The sequence below is a fragment of the Cryptotermes secundus genome, unplaced genomic scaffold, assembly GCF_002891405.2.
Source record: "Cryptotermes secundus unplaced genomic scaffold, Csec_1.0 scaffold19, whole genome shotgun sequence".
NCBI lineage: Eukaryota > Metazoa > Arthropoda > Insecta > Blattodea > Kalotermitidae > Cryptotermes > Cryptotermes secundus.
This window is the reverse complement of record NW_019729897.1, coordinates 1,906,021-1,920,521: the sequence shown is the minus strand read 5'-3', so window position 1 is coordinate 1,920,521 and position 14,501 is coordinate 1,906,021. Positions and strand designations below refer to the sequence as shown.

Here is a 14,501-nt window from a genome sequence, read left to right as displayed (position 1 = left end):
TCGCCTATATTCGTGCGCGTTCGTGTGGTTATCATAGCCTTCATTGTGTCGGACTGTATCGGACTGTATGATTTCGTTAGCAGATCTTACTTCGTTGCTTTACGGATTCATGTATGTTTGTTGTCCAGTCTTTTCTATCTTCGCTCTGCGATTTCTAACTAGCCGTATTCTCTCCTTTGAGTTCATATGAATTTCTTTATACAAGTGCTTATTACCAATAAAAGACAATGTATTCAGCAGAAGTATTCATAGCTTTCATAGCCTATGTAGTTCATGGCAATATATCTGTGAACTGTAGCATCACATTTTTGTAATCTGTGTGCACAGGTACTGTGGTTGACAGTATTGAAAGGCGGGGAAATGTTGTGCCGTGCAGAGAGCCAATCATCTTATCTGATTACCCGCAGAAGTCATTTCATTGGTTAGTGGATGTTGCAGAATCGAACGAAGTTCGTGTGTTGTATATTTCGAAAGTAACGGCCGCGTCTTATGGTGTTTGATTTTGTTTTGTAATTTTTAGTGTTATATTTTACCGGGTGTATTGATATATTTTTATAGGAAAATTTGTATAAGTCCCCGAAAAATGTCAAATAAACAGCAGAAGGAGAGGAACCAAAACATTCAGGTTTTTGTTAGAGTAAGGTGAGAATCCTTGTTTTATTCCAGAAATTAAAATGTATGTGTGCAGGATTTGAGGCTTTCACGACGGTGACTATGAAGAGCTATCTTCCGGGATAGGTGAACCTCTGCCGTGCTACACAGTACCACATCCCAGAATTTCTTTACATTCCTACACCCTCTTTATAGTACTAAGCCAAGGGTGCAGAACGTATTGTGATGTAAATACAAATGTATTAATAAATATGTAGAGACAGATACGTAGATGTTACGACTTTTTACAGAAATTATATCGTATTATATTATTTAGAGTAAAGTAATTACGTCAGAATTGTTTTCTTTATAAGCCTTTGTAGTAGCTTGCAGTTCTTTTGTAGAGTAGAAAGATTAAAGTAAGTTTTTTTTTCCTATTTCAGCCTAAATTACTTATATGTCTTAACTGAAACGTTTACTGGCGGATGGAAGTGTATTCGATAACTTGTTACCTACATATTACCGTTCAAAAATTTATTGTGATTAGAATTTGATGTATGGAAGCCATATATACGCCTTGTGTTTATATTGTACCTGTTACTTTGTTCATACTTCTCCATATTGTCTGCAATGAATGACAGTAATGAGAGAATTTTCTGGCAAAGGAAAAGTGTGTTACATTTGTGAAGTAATCCTCTACAAAGGGCTCTCATTTTAATACTTGTCTTTATTTTAAGTTTTCTTTTGGATAGTAAATAAATGGACCTTGCCTGATTGATTCATGTGACATGGTATAATGAAGTAAAGGAAAATATAGTTAATTTAAATTATTTATTTACATAAGTGATATGCTTTATCTATAAATCCTACCAAAACACTACTTCTCTTCCAGACAAAGCCATGCAGGCAAGAAAGTGAATTCTTATCCTAATAAGGAAATAATGTAAAAAGTACTAATTCCCTTGTGGTTATAATTGATAGTAACCTGAGCTCAGAAATACATACCAAAAGAACCTGAAGTAGAGGTAGCTGTAACTTATTTTTAATTAACAGACTATCAAAAATATAAGAAGAATGCTGTGTTGTGGTTTGATTTATCCCTTTCTGGCATATGGAATCAAATGGGGACATTATTCTAGTCATGTTAATTTCTGTGTCCTTACTTTTCTGTTCCATTTATGCTCAAGATTCATTCCCACTTTTCACAACTCCTTTTGTCTTACAGTGGATGGACAATTATTTTTGAGTAGATAGAAATGAAATGATGTGATCACCTCTCTTATTGAACCTAATGACCACACAGGGCAAAAGAGATGGACTGTGAAATGTAATTATACTATTCTATAAATAATTTCATTGTCTTTGTTATACTGAATACTTATTTAGGTGCAATGGTAGATAGCAAGAAAACTTGTAGGAGGTGGTGATGTTATGCAAAATTTTGAAAGCTCATATATTCCTTTATGAATGCATTTTCCCACTACTGATTGTGAAGTGTATTTGGTACAGTATACTCCCGATTATTGAGCATGTGTGGGGGATAGGATATTTAAGTTGCGTGAGAACAGAAATCCAATTCTCTTGTGATTTTACCACTTTCTGGTCTTTAGGTATTTATATTTTCTGTTCCAAAATCAAAATTACTTTGTATTTGTAGTAACTTTAAAAAATAACAAATTTTCTTTGAAGTGTTTGTTTGCACGATAATTGTAAATGTTTGAATGTCATAACTGGGGGTTTACTGCATGTGCATGCTAATATAATTTATGTAAACTACCTCCCTCCTACACTAAGGACCTCATCAATACCTATAATATTTGCAGATGACACTAGTGTTATAATTTCTGGTAAAAATTTAGATGATTTCTGCATGTTATCAAGCAAGGTTCTTTTGCAAATGAGTAAATGGTTTTCTGCAAACAAGCTGTCCCTGAACCTAGAAAAAACAAATGTAATAACATTTATAACAAAGAATTAACCACAATATCCATTAAACATAAGATATAATGATAAATATACAGAGGAGAGAGTAAACACAAAATTCCTTGGCTTGCAAATTGATAATCATTTAAACTGGAAAAACCATATCGATCAGTTGATTCCAAAGCTAAGTAGAGAATGTTATGCAGTTAAGAGTCATGTTACTTATTAGTGACATTGACACTCTCAAATCGGTCTATTTTTCTTACTTTCACTCTTTAATGAAGTGTGGAATAATTTTCCGGGGTAATTCATCTGACAGTAAAAAGGCATTTACTTTGCAAAAGAAAATTGTTAGAATCATGATGGCCATCAAATCCCATAATTCCTATGGAGCTCTGTTTAAGAGACTACAGATCTTAACTTTTCCTTGTGAATATATATATTGTTGTGCCCGGATAGGGGGCAGTGACTGTACTCACCCCCTATCGGACGTCCGTGGATATCACTTAACCTATGCTGTGGAAAACATGCTTCACTAGGAGGGTCACAAAAACTCGAGTTCTCCAAACAACAACAAAAATGGAATATAATCAAATTAAAACACTTGTACACCTCTACATTCTAAAAACACATTAACCCACCAAAATAATTGAAACCAGAAGTTCTAATAAGCCATCAGTGACCCGACCACGGGCAAGTACTCACACACGCTAAACATGATGCACATGAAAAAGACTGGCGCCATCCCAAGGTTTTCCACAGGCACACTTTGCTTTACTCATTCGTTTCTGGCAACTGCTAGAAACAGAGTGCCTGAAACGGCCTGTTTTCCCAATTCCAAGATTCAACTTTTTCCCAAGTTGCAAAAGCTGTGTGTGCGAAATCCCTGAGGTCGGCATCTTGCAGGACATGCCTTGTCGCGCTAAGGGAAACCTGACCGGGTCTCTCCACTGATGCTTAAACAGTCTTTTGTAAAGACAATTCGATCGACTGCCAAGGAATGCGAAGAGTCAGCCGCGGCTGTCTCCTTGCCTTCCGGCCAGCCGTCTGGCGTTTTAACATAAACATTCAATCTTACAAAAATTATACTTAATAACTAATGAAATTGGCTCAACAATATTCATTAATAAACTTCATTACAAATAACGAAGAACGTTTTCAGATGAATGCGGATGTACACAGTGTTAACACAAGACACAAACAAAGTCTTCATAAACCAATTGCTAACCTCTCATGCTTTCAGAAAAGCACATATTATGCTGGGATCAAAATTTTTAATAACCTGCCTTCTGATCTCAAAGGTCTTATGAATGAAAAGGCACGATTCAAAATAGCACTGAAACGATACTTAAATACACATTCATTCTACTCTGTTGATGAATACATATTGTCTAGAAAATAACTTATGTATTTTTAATAGCCTTGTATGTAGTCACTGTGTATTCTTGGTTTCTCTTGTGTGAGAACTCCATTGGGACTGTACATATGTTGTGTATTCATATGACATATTCCACATCCTACAGTCAGTTTGACTAACTTTAGATCCATGGAATGCAGTGCAATGTAATGTAATGTAATGAAATGTAATGCAATTGATACAAATGAAACAAACCAGCCTTAGTTGCTAACTTACATTTTGTAAGCACTTAGGTGTGTACAGATTAATGCTTTGAATTTTCCATTCCTTATTTGCAGCTTCAAACATGCTCACACTCCACTGACATTCCATACACATGGCAATATGATTGATACAGTTTTCTTTATTTTCAGACCACTGAATTCACTTGAAAAGAGCATGAAGTCCCTTAACATTGTTGACTGCCCGAACAACCGAGAAGTTGTCGTTAAGGAGCGACCTGTTGATAAAATTACAAGGACTTTTGGGTTTGATCGTGTTTTTGGGCCAAATTCCAGACAAGTTAGTAATGATTTTAGACATCCTTGTAACTGAAATTAAGAGAGATTTCAATGTCTGTTCATATTTTATTAGTTTACAATGAACTTCGAAGATAACGGTATTACAACCATGTGAAACCTGTATGGGTATCCCCTGATGTACAAGATAGCTGGGTTCCATAGATAATGTCACGTAACTTGGAATTTATGTTATTCCTTTGGCTTGACTGCTTTTAATATTCATTGCAAAACTGTTAGCTTTAGTACCAATATTTTTGTCATTTGTGAATCCAAATTTTCTTGCTTTAGGGAAGTGATTTCATTATTCTTTAGTCTTTGTAAAAAATGACTGAAGTAAATTAATGCAAAGTTGATGTAAGTATGGGGTTATCTCTATTTACTTCTTGGTGGTAACCTGTGATGATAAATTCAGTGTCATGATAATTAAAAAAACATTTCCACAGACAGCATCACACTTTCCTGGGGTGTGATGCTGTCTGTTCACCTCCATCTACTGCTGAGGACAAATATGGTGTCTTCATGGTGTGGGGCAACTTTACTCACACTAGATTCTGCAGATCCCTGTCTATTATGTGAACTGATTGAACAGTACCCACACACTCACTCACAGAGCTGAACCCTTCTTGAGAAGCCCCCAATTGTGAAGCTACTCAAGAATTTCCCAGCATTTTATGGAATCCGAAGGTTCATTAGAGACAGTGTTATGTAACTTCGAAGAAGGCCATGCATTTCCCGCATTCCTGCAACCCACCCCCTTGTCTGAAATTTTTCTTCTGTGCATTCAAGGTTACTCTTGGCGCTCTTGCCCTTGTTTGAAGTTACATGACACTTGCTATACCATGTTCACAAGAGCCTTAGGGATTGAACAGTGACAGAAAAAAATGAACTTATCATTTCCAGGCTCATATGAGAAGCCTGTCGTGATGGCCTAATAAACCTATCTGTTTCATTGTTAAAATTGTTGGATCCAAAACAGTGATTTTACAATTCTTCTTTTGCATCTGGGAACAGGAAGATATTACATAACTGGAATGGCTAATACTGTGATCTCATTTCTGAGTTTTTGGTTTATTAATAAACCCAAGAGTGATGTGTTTGTACATTATCCTGGAGTAATATTTATTCACATTCATTGAAATCAGATTTTTCTTGATTTCTGCAAAAGTGGCCTTTTCACCGCATAACACCATCTTCTGCTTTCATATTGTCCTCTTCTTATACATTTATTGTAAAGAGCTCTAATTTGATGAAAGAAAATAAAGATGCATAATTTTAGTGTAACTTAGTCTTTGGTAATTTGGGATTCAATTAATGCAGTGGAATCTGCTAGTGAATTAGTAACCATGAGGAATTAGAAATGAGGTCAATTCTAAGGGAGGTGATTATTACAAAAGGTCATGCCAGTATGTTTAAATAATCCTGCATCATATTTAGGAGGTGCCAGGCTTGGGTCTTCACCTGGAGGCTGACTATTGTGACAGATTTTTGGCTGTTGTGAGAATGCATTTTTAAATAAACAAAGAATCAGTCAAGAAGTGTATGATGTAATTTGATGGAAAGCTATGTGTGGTCTAATTCTGGAGATGCAAATTTGGACCTCTTTCTGATCGTTTCTCTCAGTTTCAGCTGAATTTTTAGATGTGAAATTTTGCACATATGATTAGTTCATGGAAATGAAGTTTTTGATAGAATGAAAGTCATAATAAGCAATATTAAAGTGGATCAGCAGGTATTCAGAATTTGTTCCTACTCGAATCTTCTTTTGTGTTTCAGATTGATGTGTACATGTCAGTTGTCCACCCTATAATTAATGAAGTTCTTGCAGGCTATAATTGCACAGTTTTTGCTTATGGTCAGACTGGTACAGGCAAAACATTTACAATGGAAGGAGAAAAGTCAAATGATGTATCTGTTTCATGGGATAATGTAAGTATGTTTATATTGTATATTATTATTATTATTATACAACCATCAACACAACAAATTCATAATAAATAAACTAGTATTACTGTATTAACAATCGTTTATTATGCAATTACAAGTAATACACTTCATGAAAATTGCCTGATGATGATCCAGCTGAATCAATACATGTATTATTATTATTATTATTATTATTATTATTATTATTGGAGGGGTGGGTTTCCCCATGCACCGCGACCAGTGGTCTATTGTACGTCCCCTCTGTGATATTCTACCTGTCTCTATACCCTACCCAATACTGGTGCGTGCCATCAGTCCCACCTCAGCCAGCGAGTTCGGCCTCTACTGGCTCAGCGGTATCTCTCGATGCTTCCCCCATCTATCAGAGGCATTAGAGACTACTGTTGGGCGGGAAATGTCTGGGACATGAGGTTCTTTTACATGCCGTAAAGCTACGACACGGGACCCATAGCTTAAAGTCTCTCCTGGAGGACTTGTTCCCTGAATTTTTCTGCCCTTAAAAATTCCACGACCTCCGCCGGGTTTGAACCCGTGTACCTTGAGTCATGAGGTGGGAACGTTACCCCTAGACTACGGAGGCCGCATCAATACATGTAACAAATATACATAATAAACGAATGTTAATACAGTAATGTTAGTTTATTTATTACAAATTTGTTGTGTTGACAGTCATTTAATAATATATAGGAGTACACAACCGGATACAAATAATAAATATGTTTATATTGGCCCATTTTATGTGCTCTGTGAACCAGCATAATACTCCTACTTTTGGAGAAAAGTTGTTGGAAAAATATTAATTCCATGTGTGTATATATCTGTGCATCTGTGTTCATATTTATATGTATTCTTTTCTTCAGGACCCTTTGTCAGGAATTATTCCACGTACACTGAGTAATCTGTTTGATGAACTAAGAATTCAGCAGGTTGAATTTACTGTCCGAGTGTCCTTCTTAGAGATCTATAATGAAGAACTTCTTGACTTGCTGTCACCTTCAGATGATTCTTCAAAAATCAGGTATGATGGTACTTCAGAAGTAGTACAATATGTCTGAGTGTATTTTATGATTAGATGGCATTGTACCCTTTGAATTTTATCCTCTCCAAAACTTTCAAGTGCTTATTGTACTTCAGACTGCCTCTGTGGTCTAGTGGTAAGAGTTCCTGCCTACAGATCCAAAAGTCCCTGGTTCGATTACCAGTGCTATCAGATTTTCTGAGAAGTAGTGGGTCTGGAATGGGGTCCACTCAGCCACGTGAGGATAATTGAGGAGCTATTTCAAGGAAATAGCGGCTCTGGTCTAGAAAACCAGTATTAACGGCTGTGGAGATCCGTTGCGCTGACCACATAACACCCTCTATCTGCAAAAGTTGGCACTAACTTTGCTGACAAGCGGTGATCGCTTGGTTGGTATAGTTCGCTTGTGGGCTACAGGTCATGGAGACTGTTGTACTTCAGAGCACTAAGAAAAATCTGAAGGTCAACATATGATAAGATTTATGGAGAAAATGAGAAAGCATTTTTCTGCAAGAGGTGCATGATAGGTTTCCTCAATTTTCGCTATTACTGTAATTGCCACCGTTACAAAGATTGAAGGGGTAATGGCGAATTATTGTACTTGACTTGTTTTGGGCGTACCCGCTGTTAGGGCGTGTGCCATGAAAACAGTAATGTGTAATCTTCAGGATACTGATGTGCATCATATGCTGGCACTTTTAATACTACTTTCCTATTTTTAAATTGCAGACTATTTGAAGATGCAACAAAGAAGGGTTCAGTTATAATACATGGTCTGGAAGAGGTGACTGTCCACAATAAGAATGAGGTTTATGCAATCCTGGAAAAGGGCTCCTTCAAAAGACAGACTGCAGGCACTTTGATGAATGCCCAGTCCAGGTGAGCTTGTCACACTTTGAAATAGAAGAAATTATATTGACTGTAATTCTTAAACTTGCATAATGGCAATAGCTTTTTCTTAAATTTCAGAGTTTCTTATGTCATGTCACAACATTTTTGTTTCAGTGTATAATATATAGTTCTTGCACTTGGCATGTTGGACTTAACAACTTGTTTTAGAGTTCTGTCTTATGGAATATAACACCAGGTAGCCCACAGCGAGAATCCCAGATCCTACCACTTTTCACTAAGCATGCGAAAGAATGACTTTTCAGCTCAAAGAGATTAAGATGAGAGTTTAGTAAGATTTTATAAGTTGGTTATTTAATGACACTGTCATTATTGAGACTCTGTGGTGTTGGATGGAACAATGAATGGTGAAAGGGAAAAGATTTGGAAGGACGCAGTTGTGGCCTATCAGAGGTACTAACTTTACTAGGCTTTATGTAGCTTCTTCAGTCTTGTTCTCTTCATTGTTCCTATTGTTTCTCTCACCCTCATTGTCTTCACAATTGTTTTGTCTCACAAAGTCCTAGGAAAGCTCAGAATTGATAAGATTTATTGCTGCAGCCTTATTCTTGCTGAACTGAATGATTATCAAGTGAGGGTTAAGCAGAGACATCAAAATGTGTATGCATTTCATAGTAACCAGCAACTAAGTATTGAGATCAGTTAAGCTACTGTACTCAAACCACTGTTACAAAGCACTTTGTAGAATAAGTGATTGTAGGAAGGTTTATTACAAAAATAAAATAGTAAAGCAACTAAAATAGATATGATGCTGGAAGTGTTCTGTAATACCTGGATCCAACATTTTTGTTTCTGGTGCCAAATAAACCTGAATCATGTGGAGATGATATAAAAATGTCATCAAATTAGTTTGTATGGTGAAGTTCCGAGCACTGGTTTGGCAACATACATTATCTAGTCCTCCAGAATCCTAAAATACACAATGTCAATGACAATTTCTTTCGGTAGCTCCGCATGTTGATTTTTGTAATATTTGTCTCTATGTCAACAGCCGTTCACATACAGTCTTTTCCATTACTGTGCACATCAAGGAGAATTCACTGGATGGTGAAGAGCTTCTGAAAACAGGGAAGTTGAACCTTGTTGATCTGGCTGGCAGTGAGAATATTGGTCGGTCAGGTGCTGTGGACAAGAGGGCTCGTGAAGCTGGAAACATTAATCAGTCATTGCTAACTCTTGGACGTGTTATTACAGCTCTGGTGGAGAGAGCCCCTCATGTACCTTACAGGTATTTAGAGCATGAGTGTTCAACATGCATATTTATTGTTTAATGATGTTTCCATTACTGAATGTTTGCCTTGCGTAGTTGATAAATTTGTATTCAAACATTTGTAATGTGGTAATTCATGGCTTATTATAAATGTTTTTCTTTCAGACATTTTATTTTTTAGTATGCATTATAAATTATGAGGCATTTAGAAAATACAGTCTTGGCTTTCTGTTGTATAATGCTAGCTCATGAATGTGAGCCTTTGAATGTAGGTTCACAGATTGAGGACATGAAAAAAGTATTCCATGGTGGAGATACTGGTGTTTAGTTGAACTCATTCACCACTGACAATAAAGCTCACCAACTCGCCACTGTGTGTCTGCCATGACAATAGGGGACAGAAACCACAGTATGGTTTGAGGATGTTGGGACATCAGCATTTCATAGCTGTGTTGCTGTTGATCTATGGCAGTCTCCTTCTCAGTTGCATCTGTTATTATTTTCTGTGTTTTGATGTGCCATTGCGAGAATGTCGGTGCTTGAATTAGAGCAACGAACAGACAGTAAATTTCTTGTTAAACTTGGAAAGAGTGGGAGTGAAATCAGAGAGAGGTTAGTGCAAGTTTACTGGGATAATGCTATGAAGAAAGCAGCAGTTTACAAGTGGGTGATACGTTTTTCTGAAGGAAGAGAAAGTGTCACTGACAAAGGGAGATCAGGGCAGCCAGCAATGAGCAGAACTGAAGAAAATATTGCAGAAGTTTGTCAAATTGTGTGTGAAAATTGCCGGCTGACTGTCAAGAGCACAGCAGAGCAAGCAAACATCAACAGGGAAACAGTTAGGAAAATATTAACCGGAGATCTTGACACGAGGAAGGTGTGCAAAAATGGTCCTGAAGGACCTGCTCACATGATATTGTCTGTGAGGAGTTTTTAGCTAGTAAATAAATGACTGCTGGAAAACCCTCCCTATTCAGTGGATCTGTCCTCCAGTGACTTTTTTCTGTTCCCAAAGATAAAGGGAATATTGAAAGGAAGACATTTGGATGACATTGATTACTCAGCTCTGAAGGCCATTCCACAAAACCAGTTCCAAAATTGTTTTGAAAGGTGGACTAATCACTGGCATCAGTGCGGTTTCCCAAAGGGAGTACTTTGAAGGCGACCACAGTGATATTCAAGAATGAGGTATCTAGCACTTTTACCATGATGAGTTTGCCAACTTTATTGTGAGACCATGTACAGTGAGAAAGATGGTATAGGAGTAACACTCTGAACTTGTATTTGGGAGGTGTTTCATTGAAGTTTTGGCAGATACTCTGGCTATCCTGAATGAGGTTTTTCATGTTGGCCATAAATCGTTTACTTGTTGAAATTTCAAGCTATTCAAGCCTTCCTAGTAAAGGATTGTGAATAATTAGAACCTTGCCACTTATTCACTGTATACAACATTTATGGAAATTTCATTTTTTGAAATTATATTATTTGTTTGAAGGGAGTCAAAATTAACTCGATTGCTACAAGATTCTCTGGGCGGCCGGACAAAGACCTCCATCATTGCAACAATATCACCTGCAGCATGTAATGTAGAGGAGACCCTTAGTACTTTGGATTATGCCTGTAGAGCAAAGAATATAACCAATCGACCAGAAATTAACCAGAAGCTCACAAAGAAGTCTCTTATCAAGGTAGGATCAAATGATCTGATGTATATGAATTTATGTTTACAAATGCGAGCATGTGTTTTTGCCTGTGCAGGAGGATGACTGTTTCATATGCTGAAAAGGGTTGTGTACAGTCTGAGTGTAACATTTGAAGTTCTTGATGTGATCTTAGATGATGAGCAAATGATTTCTGGATTTCTGAACCATTCTTGGCATCTTCTTTCTCTTGGTATGTTACACTTCTGCTGTTAACAGAATTTGTTTATACTTGTGTTCATAATGCTACAGTGACTGAAAGCCAGAAGAGGTAGCCAAAAGCCAGTAAACACACTCCCATTTTGACAAACACATTTGGGTCATCGCTAGGCAACAGCCCTCTTAACATGTCATGGAACAGTAGATGAACGTTGGAAGCAGTGTTTTCTATGTGGTCTGAGTCGAGGCTATGTAATGAGGACCATTGGAACGTTATACATGTACTGCTGGTTGTTACTTCAATGAATGTCAGACCTGTCTTCTCATCAGAGAGGGTGCCCCACATCGACAAAACTGAAACTGACAGTAACAATAATCTGATTTTGGCCACAAATGGGGCTTGACACTAAGACTGACTATATATAGTATTTCCACTCCTTTTACAAGACTGTTCACACCAGAGTAAATTCAAGTCCATTACTTAAAATGAAGTAAAATTAAAATTGAAGTGTGTGTATGTGTTTTGGACTGTAAAGTGACTGACATGCAGACAGAGTAAATGGGAGAATGGGATGTTAAAACAACCATATGGGTGAAGTAAAATAATTACAAGCATTTCTTTAAATTAACATGAAATGGACTTGGCAATCTCCCTACCATTAAGAAATGCCAGAACATTAGACATACTGCAGGAATCATTTCCTCAAGACACAGTTAAAGTAAAATGTTTGGTGGTTTTTGCCATAATGTTGCATTCTGTCAACACATGAGGAACAACAAGGGATACATCACACTGTGCAAATACATGCTGTATCACCATGAACAAATATGGATGTATTTGGTGCCTGTGTTGAGTCTGAAGTTGTGTAAGTATGACTTCTTTCTTCCTGTTCTGGTAGATCAAATGGATTGCCACACCTATGCAGATGGTTTCACTGATCACAGTTTTTTGTCCTGTGTATGAGTACTCATCATCATTGATGAAAGAGCCCTATTTGACCCATAGCCTTGCTTAGAAGTTTCTGCCAGATTTATCCAGTTTTCACTTCTTTCGATTTCACAACAGTAATTTCTCCGCAGAGNTTGCAGGAGGATGACTGTTTCATATGCTGAAAAGGGTTGTGTACAGTCTGAGTGTAACATTTGAAGTTCTTGATGTGATCTTAGATGATGAGCAAATGATTTCTGGATTTCTGAACCATTCTTGGCATCTTCTTTCTCTTGGTATGTTACACTTCTGCTGTTAACAGAATTTGTTTATACTTGTGTTCATAATGCTACAGTGACTGAAAGCCAGAAGAGGTAGCCAAAAGCCAGTAAACACACTCCCATTTTGACAAACACATTTGGGTCATCGCTAGGCAACAGCCCTCTTAACATGTCATGGAACAGTAGATGAACGTTGGAAGCAGTGTTTTCTATGTGGTCTGAGTCGAGGCTATGTAATGAGGACCATTGGAACGTTATACATGTACTGCTGGTTGTTACTTCAATGAATGTCAGACCTGTCTTCTCATCAGAGAGGGTGCCCCACATCGACAAAACTGAAACTGACAGTAACAATAATCTGATTTTGGCCACAAATGGGGCTTGACACTAAGACTGACTATATATAGTATTTCCACTCCTTTTACAAGACTGTTCACACCAGAGTAAATTCAAGTCCATTACTTAAAATGAAGTAAAATTAAAATTGAAGTGTGTGTATGTGTTTTGGACTGTAAAGTGACTGACATGCAGACAGAGTAAATGGGAGAATGGGATGTTAAAACAACCATATGGGTGAAGTAAAATAATTACAAGCATTTCTTTAAATTAACATGAAATGGACTTGGCAATCTCCCTACCATTAAGAAATGCCAGAACATTAGACATACTGCAGGAATCATTTCCTCAAGACACAGTTAAAGTAAAATGTTTGGTGGTTTTTGCCATAATGTTGCATTCTGTCAACACATGAGGAACAACAAGGGACACATCACACTGTGCAAATACATGCTGTATCACCATGAACAAATATGGATGTATTTGGTGCCTGTGTTGAGTCTGAAGTTGTGTAAGTATGACTTCTTTCTTCCTGTTCTGGTAGATCAAATGGATTGCCACACCTATGCAGATGGTTTCACTGATCACAGTTTTTTGTCCTGTGTATGAGTACTCATCATCATTGATGAAACAGCCCTATTTGACCCGTAGCCTTGCTTAGAAGTTTCTGCCACATTTATCCAGTTTTCACTTCTTTGGATTTCACAACAGTAATTTCTCCACAGAGAAAAGTCGTCAGCCTTGCATCCGACCCCCAGCCTGGAGATCCAGGTCCTTGTATTTATGTTCTCCAGTGACAAGGTGACCCAGTTATGCGCCCAGGGACTGGTTTCCATTTTTGTTGCCTTCTACAACCCGCGGGCTGTGGTAGAAGTGTTCTAACCTGCCTCCACATGGGGAGCTCATATTACAAGGAAAAGAAAAAAGCATTAATAAAGAGATGTGGACATAAGTGTGCCCAATCAGCAGAAGACAACCGATTTTCCTACCTTATAGCAGTAATTAACTTGATAATCTCAGTGGCAATTATGAGGGTTGGAACTTTAATACTGGCAACTATTTATTTACAACTGATACAAAATAGATGCATGTTTCGAAGTTTTACTGTCCTTCAGTGTAGTCACCAGCATTGTGTACAACCTGTTGCCAGCAATGTGGAAGTCGTAGGATACCTTTAGCAGCGCCTGNCCTGTTGTGTTGATAGTTCGAATGGAGCGGTCTACTGCCTGAAGAATCTCTGGAACAGTTCTGAAGCGAATACCATGAAGTGGTTCCGTCATCTTAGGAATCAAGTTGAAGTCACAAGGGCTTAAGTGTGGGGAGTATGATGGATGGTACAGCACTTCCTAGCCCCATCGATTGAACAAATCAGCTACAGTTTGTGCTGCATGCGGCCGAGCATTGTCCTGCAAAATGATGGGTGGGTTCTGCAGAAAGTGTCACCGCTTCTTTATCAAAGCTGGTCGCAGGTTGTGTTCCAAAAATGAACAGTAATACTGCGCATTGACGGTCCACTGTCGGGTAATGAACGGTATGCGTTAAGATATCACCATCGCAGTCGTACACGAGAATTACCATTTCACAT

At 37.6% G+C, this 14,501-nt stretch overlaps 1 protein-coding gene across 3 annotated transcripts in view; it reads left to right on the top strand.

The window, feature by feature from the left end:
• The first annotated feature begins 52 nt into the window (after positions 1-52).
• LOC111865686 (kinesin-like protein Klp61F) overlaps positions 53-14,501 on the top strand; it is a 46,897-nt gene continuing 32,448 nt past the window's right edge. Inside the window, exons 1-7 of one of the 3 annotated variants that reach the window (XM_023853901.2) lie at positions 53-111; positions 4,285-4,432; positions 6,205-6,357; positions 7,236-7,393; positions 8,123-8,272; positions 9,294-9,530; positions 11,008-11,200. In XM_023853901.2, coding sequence (XP_023709669.2) covers positions 68-111; positions 4,285-4,432; positions 6,205-6,357; positions 7,236-7,393; positions 8,123-8,272; positions 9,294-9,530; positions 11,008-11,200 — 1,083 coding nt within the window. In that variant the 5' untranslated portion in view covers positions 53-67. Of the gene's footprint in view, positions 112-157; positions 643-1,872; positions 1,919-4,284; positions 4,433-6,204; positions 6,358-7,235; positions 7,394-8,122; positions 8,273-9,293; positions 9,531-11,007; positions 11,201-14,501 lie in introns of those variants that run through there. The other 2 variants (XM_023853899.2, XM_023853900.2) reach the window with 2 other exon arrangements.